Here is a 15,111-nt window from a genome sequence, read left to right as displayed (position 1 = left end):
AAATAAAATTTAATAACTAATATCATTAATATTTTAGTCAAATTTATTATACTTAGAACATTAATAGCAGTGAATAAGAAAATACCAGTAACGACCCAACACTAGTTCAATTGCAAAAAAAGATCAAATAGACATAAGCAGAAAAAAATTTTCTGATTCTGTCTTGGTTATATAAATTAATATATTTTTTTTTAAAGATACAATTTCTTGAATATTTAAATGTATAAACACATATACCCACATTTATCTATCTACATGAATACATATGTGAATATGTAGATGCAATATAAACATATATTTACATATGTACATACACCCATGCATCTTATATGCACACATATAAATACACTTCCAAATAAGAGTGCATGTATATACACATATGTAAATACATTTATATGCAGATACACACACACATGCATATATATATATGCATATATATATATATATATATAATATATATATATATATATATATATATATATATATATATATATGCATATATATATGCATATATATATATATTATATATATATATATATATATATATATAGACGCACAATTACAAGATCTTTTGTCCATATAAATGCAAAGTAAAGCACATGGTGAAGCACTGTAGCACTAGAATAAAGACATAAGGCAGCAGGTAAGGGCTTGTCATTTGAATTAATGAGCTGTTCCATTATATAGAAATGAACACAAAGAACATTTTTATGATTTTCCTGCTATCTAACACATATATCTAAAGGAAAGAGGTAAAAGAATGGAAATGAAAAAAAAAAGGGAAAAAAAGGGAAATGTAACTTTGCTTTTTTTTTTCTGTAAGTAAAGGCTGAAAAGTCTTTTTTGTTTTATGGACTAACTTACAATTCTTGAGAACCAACCAAAACTTACATCAGTATAACCATTATTTATTTATACTACAGTATCCCTGCATTACGAGGTAACAAAAAAATTTACACCATTCTTATGTCTTTAGTGATGTATATATCACTATACAATCCTTTGTATTTGAACAATTATTTACAATAAGATGCTCATAATTATTTTCTGTAAAATGCTTATTGAAATGACTGATTGATGAACACAGTTAGAAAATGTTCCTTTTTTTTTCATGCATGATTTTTTTTTATTTAGTTATTTGTTGTTTTTTATGTTTCTCTCCAATTCACACAGTCAAAATGATGGGATCATACTTGATGCTTGCCTTTTACGCATAGGGCAAGTTCAGAAAATTCTTGTATCCTGGTCTGTCATTACTTGGACAATGACATTTCTGCTTACAGTGTAATTTACTCGGTCTTTTTGTTTCTTTTACTTTCATTATATACAGCTGGGCCATTTAAAATAAGCTTATTCCTGGATCACTGGAAAAACAAAAACAAAAGGACAGTAATTACTTTAAAGATACTAAATCTTAACAAAATATCTGATACTTAAGACCTTTACATTCTGTTTAAGTAATATAGATTTAAATTTAAATGTATAATTAGTTATAATAAATTTACTGTTATTCATCATAGGAGTTAAATATAGGTATCAAACACAAACATCTGTGGGTATACGTACTTGTGTGTGTGTCACTTCCTTCTCTACATATATAATTGCAAGTTTTACACTTCTAAATTATTTATTTTAATTTGCATGAATGAAAGCACTTAATGATATAGACAGTATGAGTGTGTTGGCTAAAAGTATGACTATAAATAACTGTATTTTAATAAAAGCATTTATCTGGGCTATTTGATAAATTTATTTATTGACTGAAGGTTTAGAATATTTAGGAAGAAGAAAGATTGATGTAGCATTTACAAATGTAGTTACATCCTATAATATAGCAAATTTTATGTTTCAAATAAAAAATTCATAAAAAAAAGGAAAAACAAAAAAAGCAGTTGAATTAGACCCAACTGACCAAAGTATAAAACTGGTTACCTGCAGGACAACAAACATAGAGAATTGAAGAATGGCAAAACATCATGCTATAATTAAGCTCTTGCTTATTATTTTTAACAAAAAAAAATGAAAGGAAGAAAACTGAAAAACAAACAACATGCAAGTAGCTTTTGAAAATTCAAAACAAACACACATACATGGGCACATACACACACACAAGCATGCATGCACACACACACACACACACACACAGACACAGACAGACAGAGCCTTATATTGTAATGTTATAAAAGGAGTTATAAGGCAATATATTATTTAGTGAAATAGAAAAGTATTTTGAGTGTAATATTTACACTAACATGAGGGGAAACAAATTTCAATATTTCCTTGTGAGGAGAATCTGAGATGTTTATTAGTATGGAAAAATAAAACGAGACTTATTTCTTGGGTTGAATGAAATGCAAACTTGATATTTCCAGCCCAAAATATCATTTGTATCTAATAAGAAATACTACATACAATTAAGGCATGGTTTTTATCATTAAAACCTAACTTGTTTTGCAAAAATGTAAAACATTGATATTAGCAATATACCACTGATAGTTGAAAAACAAAATCATACTAAAGAAAGCTGATGTAAAAGTTATCAAAAGGCAGCTAGTAATGTTTAAAAATGAAGACAAAATTGTCAAGTCTTTGTAAGGGACAACATAAGTTTTTTTTTCATCTCCATATCATGACCTGGCTCTATGATATTGAAGTGCTGTGAGCAGTTAATAGGAAAAAAAAAAGAATGGTTGGAAAGAAAAAAATAAGATATGTACCAATAGTTTTATTTTCAATATAAAACTGAATAAGGAAGGTAAATCGGCATGTTAAGGGTAAGAAACAAAGATTACTAAACATTATAAACAACTATATTTAATTAGGAAAACAAGAAATAAATCACACCAATAACATTTTCATCTTAACAACTGTTATCTTTTTCATGCTATCATAGTTTGGGCAGGCTTCTAGTACAGTATATTTCATTTAGCTGAATTAGTAGAAATAAAAGAAGAAACTGGAATGTATTTATTGTAGCATCAGTAATTTTGTAAGATGATGGGTACTCGCTATCTTATTATAATTGGAAAAATTAATCTTGTAGAAGGGTTTGAAGCAAGAGAGCTAACATATTACCAAGATAAATAAATGAGACAACAGAGAAGTAGGAAGAGAGTAGATGCTTTGACCACATGCTGCATTACCTAATGATAATGTCGACAGAAGTTGGCAATTGGTTATTGTAACACCAGAATAAATAACATGCAGATGGAGTAGGTGATGGAAAGTATATTTTACCTCTTTAAGAAGGTAGATTATTTAGGAATACATTAAGTTTAAAATTTTAGTAATACATGAGAGGGACAGAGAGAGAGAAAGATAGGGAGAGGGAGAGAGAGAGAGAAAGAGAAAAACACATCCATGGGATTTAATTTAAATAGTGACGCAGTATAGACAGAATTTCACATTTGATATTAGAGAAAAAATTTTCAAATTTCACGCTTAGTACCTGTTGGGAATGGTGCTAATACCACTAGATAAAAAAAGTATATCAAAACAATGATAGTGGTAAATAAGATTATATGAAGGACAATAAAATTACAGAGCTAATGTGCAGGTTAACAATGAAGTAAACAGAAGTTAGTTTCAAGTATGAATATGCAAAAAGATTCCATACACTATGTATGTATTTGAAGTCAAGCTTTAAGGAATAACCTGTTTTGCAAAGTTTAAATTATTGCAAAAAGGCAGGAAAATATTAAATTGTAGTAAGTGAGGTGTAAAAGATTTATTAGGAAATTGTTGAATATACAGCTAACAAGACATAACATGGAAATTCTCTCATTAGCAATGAAGACTAAAATCAACATGGTTTCAGCATGTTTAAAGCCTAAAGATGTTAAATTCCATGGTACTATTTCTCTGGTGATGGATGTACAAAGACAAGGACTAAGAACACAAAGACAACATACTAGTAAACGTATACATGTGACAATCTTTTGATAAGGCATGGAAGAGCTACACTCATCAAATAATAGTGGAAAAGAAAGGAAGTAGACTTTTGTTTCATTATAAATTAGGGGAAAACACATGAATTAAAGAGCAGTGATGTTTTCAAAACAAAATGTAGAATGGGAATAAAGAATGTGGGGACTTATTTGCAACATATAGCTATTGCATATTTACAAACTTACAACACACATACATACATAGCAGATGTATGTATGTATATATGATGTATGTATGTATGTATATTACTTAATATACACACAGTATATATTTTTATGTGGAAGCGCATGGCTTAGTGGTTAGGGTGTCAGCATCATGATCGTAAGATTGTGGTTTCGATTCTTGGACTGGGCGATGCGTTGTGTTCTTGAGCAAAACACTTTGTTTCATGCTGCTCCAGTCCACACAGCTGGCAAAATTGAGTAACACTGCGGTGAACTGGCGTCCCATCCAGCTGGGGAATACACGTGCCATAGAAACTGGGAAACCGGGCCCATGAGCCTGGCTAGGCTTTAAAAGGGCGCATTTATTTTTTATTATATATTTTTATGAGCTATTACTAGTTTCATGCGATGAAAAACAACTCAGCATTTTATAACACATCTGATGCCTTCATACAATCTGCCCATATAGCATAACAAGTTAAAACAGCTTATATGTATACATCATTATTCTCATTTAACATCCATCTTCCATGCAAGTATAGGCTGGATAGTCTGACAAGATCTAAATGGTCTGAGGACTGCAGTGTACTCCCAATGTCTGTTTTGGCATGGCTTTGGTTGAGTGTTCTTCCTAATGCCAACTCTTTTACAAGGTGTACAAAGTATTTTGCTTGCTGTACCTGCACTAGTGAGATCACCATGCAACCTGCAAGAGCAAGATCTTTGACCAAGTGAGCTACAGTAGAAAGGGAGGTAGCTTTATTTTGGAATTGAGAGGTAAACGTTGGAAAGGTGCCAGAACAGAACAGGTTTCTTTCCACTCTTCCAGGACCGTAGGCATATATATATATATATATATATGCCTAAGTCAGACAAAACAAGCAGAGTAGAAAGATGGAGTATTTCCAATGCAGCACTCAACTTAGGCTTTTGTCTGAAGGAAGATTGCAGTTCTTCAGATGTAAAAAAATATCCAATTTTATTTTTATCTTTATTTATACTTTTTGTTTCCTCTTGATACAAGCAAAACACAGTGCTGAGTAGTTGTGCAATATAAGAGCACAACCCTTGATGCAGGTCTCAAAAAGTGCTGCTCTAATGTTTAAAACTGCAAATATCACATCGTTTTTCATATGAAACTTTTGTATGAATTGGTGTTGGAAACAGAGTTGGTACAGAAACAAATGGGTGGATGGATGTTCTCCAGTAAAGCATATCTCCATTTGTTGTAGCCTCTGATCATCTCTTTCTTAAGTTTTAATGTAATGAGATCAGCTTTCACCATTCCTCTCCATGCCCTCCTCGATCTTTCTTTCTTGCAGGTGTTTTAAAATTTGGGTCACTTGGCACTTCTTTACTCACTTGTCATCCTCCATACACATCACCTGTTTATATTAGCTCAGTCTTCTCTTTAACATATTACCTCTGCTGCTTCTTGTAGCTTGTTTTCTCTCAAATCCATTTGACAGTAACATTACATATCAAGCGGAGACTGCTCACTTCTAGCCTTTACACATCTTCCATATTCAATGTCCATGTTTCACAACCATGGAATGCCATACTTTGGGTACAACATCATACAAACTAACTGATAATCAGTGGAAAAACCCAATATCGCCAATTGAAATAATAGTTCCTGAATTTTTCCACACAGTCATTATTCAAGATATTATGCTTCCAAAACAGCCTCCTCTATTGTTAATCTAATCACCAAGGTAACAGAAGCTATCAACTGTTTCTATGGAGCCCATCAAGTATTTGAAAGAAAAAATGCATCATGAGTGCTCTTACTGATAATTAATCCTGTGCATCTTTTACATATGAAATCCTTTTTCTCTCTCACAGCCTATCTGTGATCCCAGTACATCTCGTGACTCTATAGTTAACATTAGACACTTATGGCATTCCAAACTACTGCCTTTTGAGCATGGCCACTTCTTTCATAGCAATAAAGTCTTGTCTTCTTTCCTGATAACTAAAACTTTTGTTTGTGTTAAGATTACTTTAAAACCATTTGATTTGGAAAATTTTATCAATCCTTTCCAACATCTTTGAGATGATTGATTTGAAAGAAACAAGTCTGTAATTTGGAAGACTTAAGAGTTTGTTCTTTTTGGAAATATGATGCATTACAATAAGTTTCCAGTTGTGTGGCAAGCAGCTGGAAGAAAATTAAGATGATAAACTGAGAGGGAGATAGATAAATAGATAAATAGATAGATAGATAGATAGAGGGAGAGAGAGAGAGAGAGAGAGAGAGAGAGAGAGAGAGAGAGAGAGAGAGAGAGTGTGTGTGTGTGTGTGTTTTTAAGAGTTTGGCACAGATAAAAGCTATCATTGTTGCATTGCAGAAGTCAAACAATGTTTTGCACTTGGTGGTGGGCTATACATCTATCAGTGACAGAATATAAAAGCAGTTGTATGAAAACTGAGAGAATGAAATTTTAATTGAAAGACATCAGAGTGAATCAGGAACTTACAAAAAACAGGAAAATTATTTTGCTAATCCATCCAAACCATATATGGAAAAAACATTGTTGAAATTGTATCTTTCAATGAATTGAGTATTAATAGACTAAGTTTTGGGAGCTTATCTCTTGCTTTACAGCACTTTGCATTTAATAATTTTCAAATCATCTGTAACTTTTGGGATTTTGCTTTTAAAACCACTATTTGTGATTCCAAAATTTCTTTTCTAAACAGTTAAACTGGTTGTTTCCGAATTTCTGAGAATGTATTAAACTAATTAAACATTTGACAAAGAGACATGCAATGAGGAATTAAAGAAAATATTGAGAAAATATAGAGCATGCACAGAAAAGAAGCCTCTTAACATCTATAGGAATTTTCAAGAGAAAATACAGAAAAATACACTTATTAAATGTAAACTACACAATTTAAACCAAAATGGCAAATAAATAATATTAAAGGCTATATACAGCAAATAATATAAAAATTATGAATTTTAAAACAATTAGTTTGAAGAATGTAGAATTTTTTAAAGATACTAATCTAGAACCAAAATGTTTGAAAGAACTTTTATTTATTTGATATCACTATTTGTGAAGAATAGCAATTACTGGTTCATTGCATTTCTGACAGTAAAAGTGATGAGAGCACTGACTTTTAGTAATATTTATACCTTTCACTGATATATATTAGTAAAAGATACAAACACATACCACTGCACACATATATATGATGAGCTTCCATATAGCTTACATCTATTAAATTCCATTGCCAACTTGAGGCAATGGCTGAAGACACTTGCTCAAAGTACCACTCAGTGGGAAAAACTTGGAACCATTTTTATAGAGAGAAAGACAAAATTTACTACTGGAAATTATAACATAATCATACTATATCAACTAATTTCCAGTTTTCTTGATCTATAGAATAATTTTATTCAGGTTATATTCAGCAGAAGCATAATTAAAACTATTTATCCATTTCTATAGTAATAGTGCTGTATTTTACTGACAAATATTTGAGTAAAATTGAAAATTTTAAATTTAATTTTACTAATTATTGTATGATAATTACTGGACAACAGAGGTGTGTCAAACTTAACAAAATTGTGTTTGTTACTCCTATTGTTACTAAAATTAGATTCTATTCTTGACTTCTATCTAACACAAATTATTTTACTTTACTAAAAAATTACTTTGCTTTTATATGGTCTGTACCATGACTTTATATTTTTCTGAATTTCTAACAAGATAGTAGCAGAAGAGAAGTTTCCAGAAATTCTTAATGCAAAAAATTCAAACAAATATGCAAAGACAAAAAAGTGAGATAGTAACCCAGAAGAAAACAAAAGGAAGAAAAATCAACAATAAGAAACTCAGACAGACAGCTTAAAGAATGCAATACATTATACTTAAGATAGAAGTATTATGAGTTGAATATTGCATAAGACATCGAACCAAATAAAGAAATACACACAAACAGGGCCATTACTAAGTTTCTCCTCATTTATGGAACTAGAAGAAGTCATTTTAGTTGGTTCAGCAGTCATTGATGGATTTAAGCTGGTAAAAACCTGCAGTGAATGAAAAGAAGCACAAGCATATATATGAAAAACTGTAAAAAAAAATGTTAAAACTTTTGTTACTATTAACTCCAGCACATGTCTATAATCATAATATACTATAATTAAATATAAATATAGAATATGTACATAATATCAATTAAAAAAACCTTTCTGAAGGTTTTTTTAGTAACTGGCTAATAGATGGATAAGGTAATGGTTTCTGTTTTGGTTTTTCAGAACCTGGAGTCTTGAAACTTTACTATTATGGAAATATTTTTATTAAGGATAAGTATAATGGAAATAAAGTGACAACAGAGTTTTGGATGGTTTTTTTTTTGTCTGTAGGCTATATAAAGTTTTTTTTATTTACTGGATGAGTAGACAATATATGTAGATTCATATATACAATTAAAGTAATGTTTATGATATAATAAATGTAATCAAGTTTCGCAAACAAGAATGAAACTTGATTATATTCATAACATTGTCTCCTGCTCTTTATTATTATTATTATTTGTAGTAGATTCTGATAACTAATTCATAGGGTTCTGATATTAATTATTTGTGATAAGGTTTGTAAAAAAATTAAACATGATGCAAGAACTAAAAATGATAGTAACAAATACATCAAGCATTTGTAATATACTTTGGATTTAGAAGCTTTTATTGAGAAAATACTTCCTTATTACTCAAAGTATAGTTTCAACAAAGTATAGTTTCAACAACATCAAGAGAATTCTAGTAATTCTAGTAATTCTTTGAGTAATTCTGCATGCTGTCTGTACAGATCCTGTTTTTATGTTTCTGAGTGTTTACCAAACATGCAACAATTCATTCTTCACTTCAGAATTTCTTCTAGTCACTTATTCTTCACAAAATATAAAACTTCGGCAAATACCATTGTAAGTACACTACATTATCTTGATAGTGTATTTTCTCTGACCTAAGAAATACAGAAAATTTATTGGCAGTTGTCCTTTTCAGACATATATTTTTCCATGCACATAAAAGATAATAGAGTTAATAATAAAAATAACTTTATTTTTTATGTACACAAAAGACTATGAAGGAAACTAAGTATTGTAATTTAAATGGACATTTTTATCATTCATTGAAATTGTTCTTTTGATTATATTGTTTTAAACTGAAGTTTTCATAACTTTTCATTTATAAATAGGAAATGTCATGCTTATTTATCATCAAGGTGTTGAGCTAGAAGAATTGTAGGCACAACAGAAAAATGCTAAGCAGCATTTATTTCTTCTGGCTTGGTCAACGTTGCTGTTCATCCTTTTGGGGTTGATAAAATAAAATGCCAGTCAAGTACTGGGGTCAATGTAATTGACTAGCCATTGCCCCTTGAAATTGCAGGCTTTGTGACAAAATTTGAAACCCTTATCATCACCACCACCACCACCACTACTACTACTAATACTACTACTACTATTACTACTACCACTACTACTACAACATCCACCGCCGCCACCACTGCTACTACTACTACTACTGCTGCTGCTACTGCTGCTGCTGCTGCTGCTACTACTACTACTACTACTACTACTACTACTACTACTACACTACTACTACTACTACTACTATTCAGGTTATAGCCAGACTTGTGCTATGATCAGCACTCTAGACTTTGAATAAAACAATGAAAATTAACATTGTACCCTCTAGTTATACATATATTAATACAATAAGTGGGCAGTAGATAAGCACAACCAGGGTGATGAAGAGAGTGTCATATGGTATTTAGTTATATCTCTTTATGTCCTGAATTCAAATTTTGCCATGGCTGACTGGCTTTCAGCCTTTTAGGATCAGTAAAATAAGTTTGAGTGGGGTTGATCTAATCAACTTTTCCCTTCCACTAAAATGAGCAGCCTCAAACCTTCATCAGAAATCAATATATCATACATTACTATGTACTAGAATTGATTCAGTTAGCAATAATTATTTGATTTATGAAGAATAGCCTTTTTTGATGAAGAAAGAAATCATCTCTATTATCATCAGTTATATATAAGGAGAGATGACATGTATTGTTCATACTATTTATTTTCAGTTGTGCAGTTGATATAAAAATTATTAGGATGTAAAAATATTTGCTCCAGGCTGCAAAAATTATGCCAAACCAGCTATCATGAATGTAAAACTAATATTCATATATTGTTATTAATAAAGTTGACAACCGAAGATTTCAACTATTTTACTCTTTATAGCACATCATAGTTTTTACACCAAAATTCTATCCATCAGTATTGGATTGAACATGCTCAACTTCATTGATAGTGATAATAAATCTGATTTCTCATTGATTGGTATATCATTTATTTATTAATAAAAAATTATCTCAAATATCCATTAAGAAATATGCTTACACAAGAGAGTAAAATGAAGCACACTTATCTTTAAAAGTAGGTACCAAGAAATTACAAATAAAAGCAATTATATTTTTTTAAATGAAATTTTGGTTTTATGTTACTTCAAACTTACAACAGTATAATAATAGATCTATATAAAAGTTAATGATAAAGATGCTCGTCATAAGAACTAGATAATTAATTTTGCTTTTAGGTTTGAGGACACTTGAGCTAAAAACAGCTACGACAAGTCTACTTTATTAAATTGCTGCAGCAAAACTCATACTGCAACACTTTATTCAAATAAATTTACAGAGTTATTTATGTTAATATGAAAAATAGAAAAACCATTAAAAAAAAAAAAAAATTAAGCATAGTTTGAAAGTTGCATAAGTAAAAGTTACATGCCATTTTTTAATATATGTATACTGTCTCTAATATAAGGATGAATCCTCAGATTTTTAGGAGTGAAATTCATGCTCTTCAATAATACAAGCAATAAATATTAAGAAGTTAATAAAAAATACTAAAGAAGAAAAACTATGAAGTTCCTCTTATAAAATAAATAAATATTTCACATAATATATAAGTATCAGTAGATACTTTTGCCACAGAACTATACATTAAAAAAAAAAAAAATTATATGAAACACTAGGAATTGGTCTAATGACCACCACATTTCTTCCTGTCTCAAATTCTGAGAGTATGTAGTTAGATAAAAAGTGAGTCAGGAAGCTAAAACCCAAACAGAAATTCCTGAAATCAACGTAATCATATGAAATGACAATTTTATGAAATTATTAGCAAATGAAATGAATATACTTTAATAGAAGAGTAGTTTTTATTTTCACTTGACTTCTTAACTTTGATAAAAATTGATTCTATGCTGAAAAATCTTGCCAGTCATGACAGCAATAAATGAAACAATTAAATATATTACTGAAACTAATTTTCAGAGTAACGTGCTTAGTGTGCTGGGAATTTAGGTTGAAAAACTTGTGTTTAAATTCAAGATGTATGCATGTGCAAATAATTCAGGTGTTTGTAATGTGATTATAGCAAGATTAGCATTTTGATCATGTATGAGAAGACAGCCATGCTAGTACTTACCTTATGGAGTTTACTAGATTTTATAACAATAATTTATTTTGCATTTAACATCAAGCTGTTAACAATTAATTTTTGTTGAAATTAGTTGTATTAAATTCAAAAGGCACAAGTTTAGTAGCTTGAAAAAGACAAATCTAAATATTTATAAATATTTAAAAACTCCATCTATCTAAAAAGTACTAGATAGACACTTTAAAATAATTACATCTGATTTGTTTAATACACGTGCGCACAAATGGCACACAAATTCTTTTATCATAATTGAGATAGTCAAGAAGCTTTTAAATATTACATTTACAGATGGAATAGTCTATCATTAAACTGATGTTATGTTAAAAATGTTATTTTGATGCTTATATGCTAATAAAAATTTATTTAAAATGAATTGAAAAAATAGCAAATTAAATGTTGAAATATATTTATTATCATCTAGATTTTTTTAGACTCAAGTAAATACAGTTATATTACTGATATTACAAACAAATAAAATCAGTTATTTAATTTATTTGATTATGAGATATTAATCCAATATCTTATAATTTTTTTAAAGAACAAAGAAATAAATCTTTTCTTATTATATTTCTTTTAATATATCTATAATGATTATAATTAAAACGTATTATGTGACTTATGAAATGTTAAGTAAATAACTTTCAGTCTAACAAAATAAGTTTGATGTATATATTTTCTGTTTAGAAAATGCTGATGGTAAGCTGAATGTTGAAACTTGGAAGGTTCCATTACCAGGGCGTGGCAGACCAGTAGGACCAAATAGACAAGTATGTCTATGCTGGAAGACTATCAATAAACATGCACATGCTGCTACCATCCATGCAAGAAACATGCGAAAACAGTTTACCTGTGCTGGATGATGTGACCCACAACCTGGTAAAGGTAAGCCATCTGGTCCAACAGGACATGGAGCATCTAAGCCAGGAATCCCCTGTAGGATTGATTATTGGTAGGCAGTATAATAAGCAGCCATCACTTAGATACTCCTTATACCATAGCCTGGTTGGAACCCTTATTTCTATAAAACTCTAAATAAACTAATTGCTAATTCTTAAAACATTAGATAAGTTTATCCTAAACTAGCGAGTTAAATTCCATGAAACCATATGGCTTAAATTCACTGAACATATTTTATTTATATATATTTAATTTTTTTAGTTGTTATATTTATTATATCAAACTAAGTATATAGTACCAGCAACCAAGTTATGGTAAATTTTAGAATATAAAAGAGTTAGAATGAAGTGGGTAAAAGGGATGAAAATAAAAACAAAAATAAAACGTTTGTACCACACACAAACATTATAAATCTCAAAGCCTAATAAGATTTTTAGTATAATATTGTAAATTTTTGGGAAAAAAGTTTAAGTTAGCTTTAAAAGTGCATAAGTGCATGATATGTTTAAATGAATGCATTGAGTGTAATTTATGCGTCAAGATAAACCTACTAGTATTAATATTTAATAAAATAGAACCTACTAACCTGGTCTCCTTTTTCTCCTTTTCCACCACGCCTGCCTCTTTTACCTTTTGGTCCCTGAAAAAAGAGTTCCACCAAATTGTTAAACTATTTGAAATGGTTAATGCATAAAGGTTTTGATATTAATACAGTTCTCCATATTGTTATCAATCTTATCTTTATTTCATTATCAATATCAATTGAACAATTTAAAATTCATGTTTCAAATTTAAATGAAATAAGAAGATAATTATTTGATAAAGTTTTTTCTTTGTATTTTAGTTTTATTCTTCATAATTTTTTAAACTACTCAATTGGTATTTATTAGTGCAAAGCTAGTTTCAGCATTATTCACTTTTAACACAATCTTCCATCATGTTTAAGTACTAGTTTGCTTGGAATAAGATAAATTATTTAATAGCTGGATGCACTTGTTACCATCAAACATGAAGACTGGAATATCCTTTTGTTGTTCAGGGAAGCAAAAATTTCGTATCTTGCTAGGAAGGAATTCAACATACTGGCTGTAGCAAGATTTTGATCAGTAGTTTAGTATTTTAATCCTACAACCACAATAACGTTAGGTAAAGTTCAACAAGGATTCAGTATAATTGTAGAGATTTGTTGGCTAACAACCTTTTTTTTTTACTTAATATTTATGTTTTAAATTGGAGAAAAGATTGACCACAAAATTGCCAATGCTAATAATGAGGCTGGTTATTATCATGAGAAATCCCATCCAGTTACTCTTCAATAACTTTCTAAATAGAACAAAAGGTTTTTTTTCTCTTTGGTAATACATCTTTATTGTTGAAATTGCTGCTGACATTCTATTACTCTACATACAACAAAGTATACACTTTTCTTATTTAAACTAAGATCACCATAATTTAAAGTAAACCAAGCAAAAGTTAAAACAAAGGTAATAAAAAAAGAGCATACAAAATTGTTGTAATATATGTTGTAAGTAACCAAACAATAGTTTAAAATGCTTTAAACAATAGTTTAAAGTATTCACGACAGATATTAGTTGGTTGAGCATAAAAAAGTGACTTACACGTGGTCCTGTTGCACCTACATCACCTTTAACCCCTTTAGGTCCAGCGGGTCCCTGAGAGTACAAATATACAATTTTTGGTAAATTTCAGAGAAAAGATATTGATTTTTTCCAACACAATTTCTTAATTAAAGAACACCACATATTATTGCTCTACTATGCTCAGTTATAAATGGAATATTGTAGATTATTTTTGATTAAGGGTAATATTGAATATGAATATAGAAAGTCTATTTTTTTCTTTAAATAGATATAAATTGTGAAATTTTGTTGTGTCTTGGGAGAGTCATACTGTCTCAATATCTAACACACTCACTGATTCAATTTCACTGTGAAATGTTTATTGTATACATGAAACCAATTGAAAATGAGTGACTGAAATAACATTCATAAATTAAATACAAAATATATGTCAAAAAGCAAAATATTTTTGGTTACCTTTGTTGAATCATGAATGAGAGAACAATACAGAACACGTAAGCAAAAGACAGACTAAAAGCAGCATTTACAACAAATAAGTAAACCAAACTAAATCTTATATATAAATGGTAATTTCTGTCTGTCTGTCTGTTACAATCTTGCTGCCCAAACCAGAGAACCAATCTTCACCAAACTTTGTATACATGTTGAACTAATACCCAGTTCAATTATAGGCTAATTGAATTTCAATAAAATTCAATAATGGGCCAACTACAGGGGTTGGGCTATTACATGATAAAATGAGAGGGGTGTAAAAGTGTTGCATTATACAAATTTTACATTATAATCTTTTCTATAAGTCAACTATTGTAAACATTTTATACCATGACAACGACAACATCACATTTTCTATATGAGTATGTACCTTAAACGACATCCATTTCTCTATATGTTATGACGAAATACAGTCATCCATTCTCTCTCTCTCTCTCAAATTGCACACACACATATACACAAAAAAAAAGATGTATGCATTTGTATTT

At 29.7% G+C, this 15,111-nt stretch overlaps 1 protein-coding gene across 17 annotated transcripts in view; it reads right to left on the bottom strand.

Annotated features, from left to right (window-relative positions):
- Positions 1 to 806: 806 nt before the first annotated feature.
- LOC115223710 (collagen alpha-1(XXV) chain) overlaps positions 807 to 15,111 on the bottom strand; it is a 242,380-nt gene continuing 228,075 nt past the window's right edge. For 12 of the 17 annotated variants that reach the window (XM_036513374.1, XM_036513405.1, XM_029794403.2 and 9 more), the window contains 5 exons: positions 14,150 to 14,203; positions 13,117 to 13,170; positions 12,481 to 12,564; positions 8,058 to 8,154; positions 807 to 1,364 (listed from right to left, as the gene is read on the bottom strand). In XM_036513374.1, the coding sequence (XP_036369267.1) occupies positions 1,351 to 1,364; positions 8,058 to 8,154; positions 12,481 to 12,564; positions 13,117 to 13,170; positions 14,150 to 14,203 (303 nt within the window). In that variant the 3' untranslated portion in view covers positions 807 to 1,350. The remainder of the gene's footprint in view (positions 1,365 to 8,057; positions 8,155 to 12,480; positions 12,565 to 13,116; positions 13,171 to 14,149; positions 14,204 to 15,111) is intronic. The other 5 variants (XM_036513365.1, XM_036513412.1, XM_036513397.1 and 2 more) reach the window with 5 other exon arrangements.

This window comes from Octopus sinensis, linkage group LG2, assembly GCF_006345805.1.
Source record: "Octopus sinensis linkage group LG2, ASM634580v1, whole genome shotgun sequence".
NCBI classification, from domain to species: domain Eukaryota; kingdom Metazoa; phylum Mollusca; class Cephalopoda; order Octopoda; family Octopodidae; genus Octopus; species Octopus sinensis.
The sequence above is the reverse complement of the archived record's forward strand: the minus strand, read 5'-3'. Positions and strand labels throughout refer to the sequence as shown.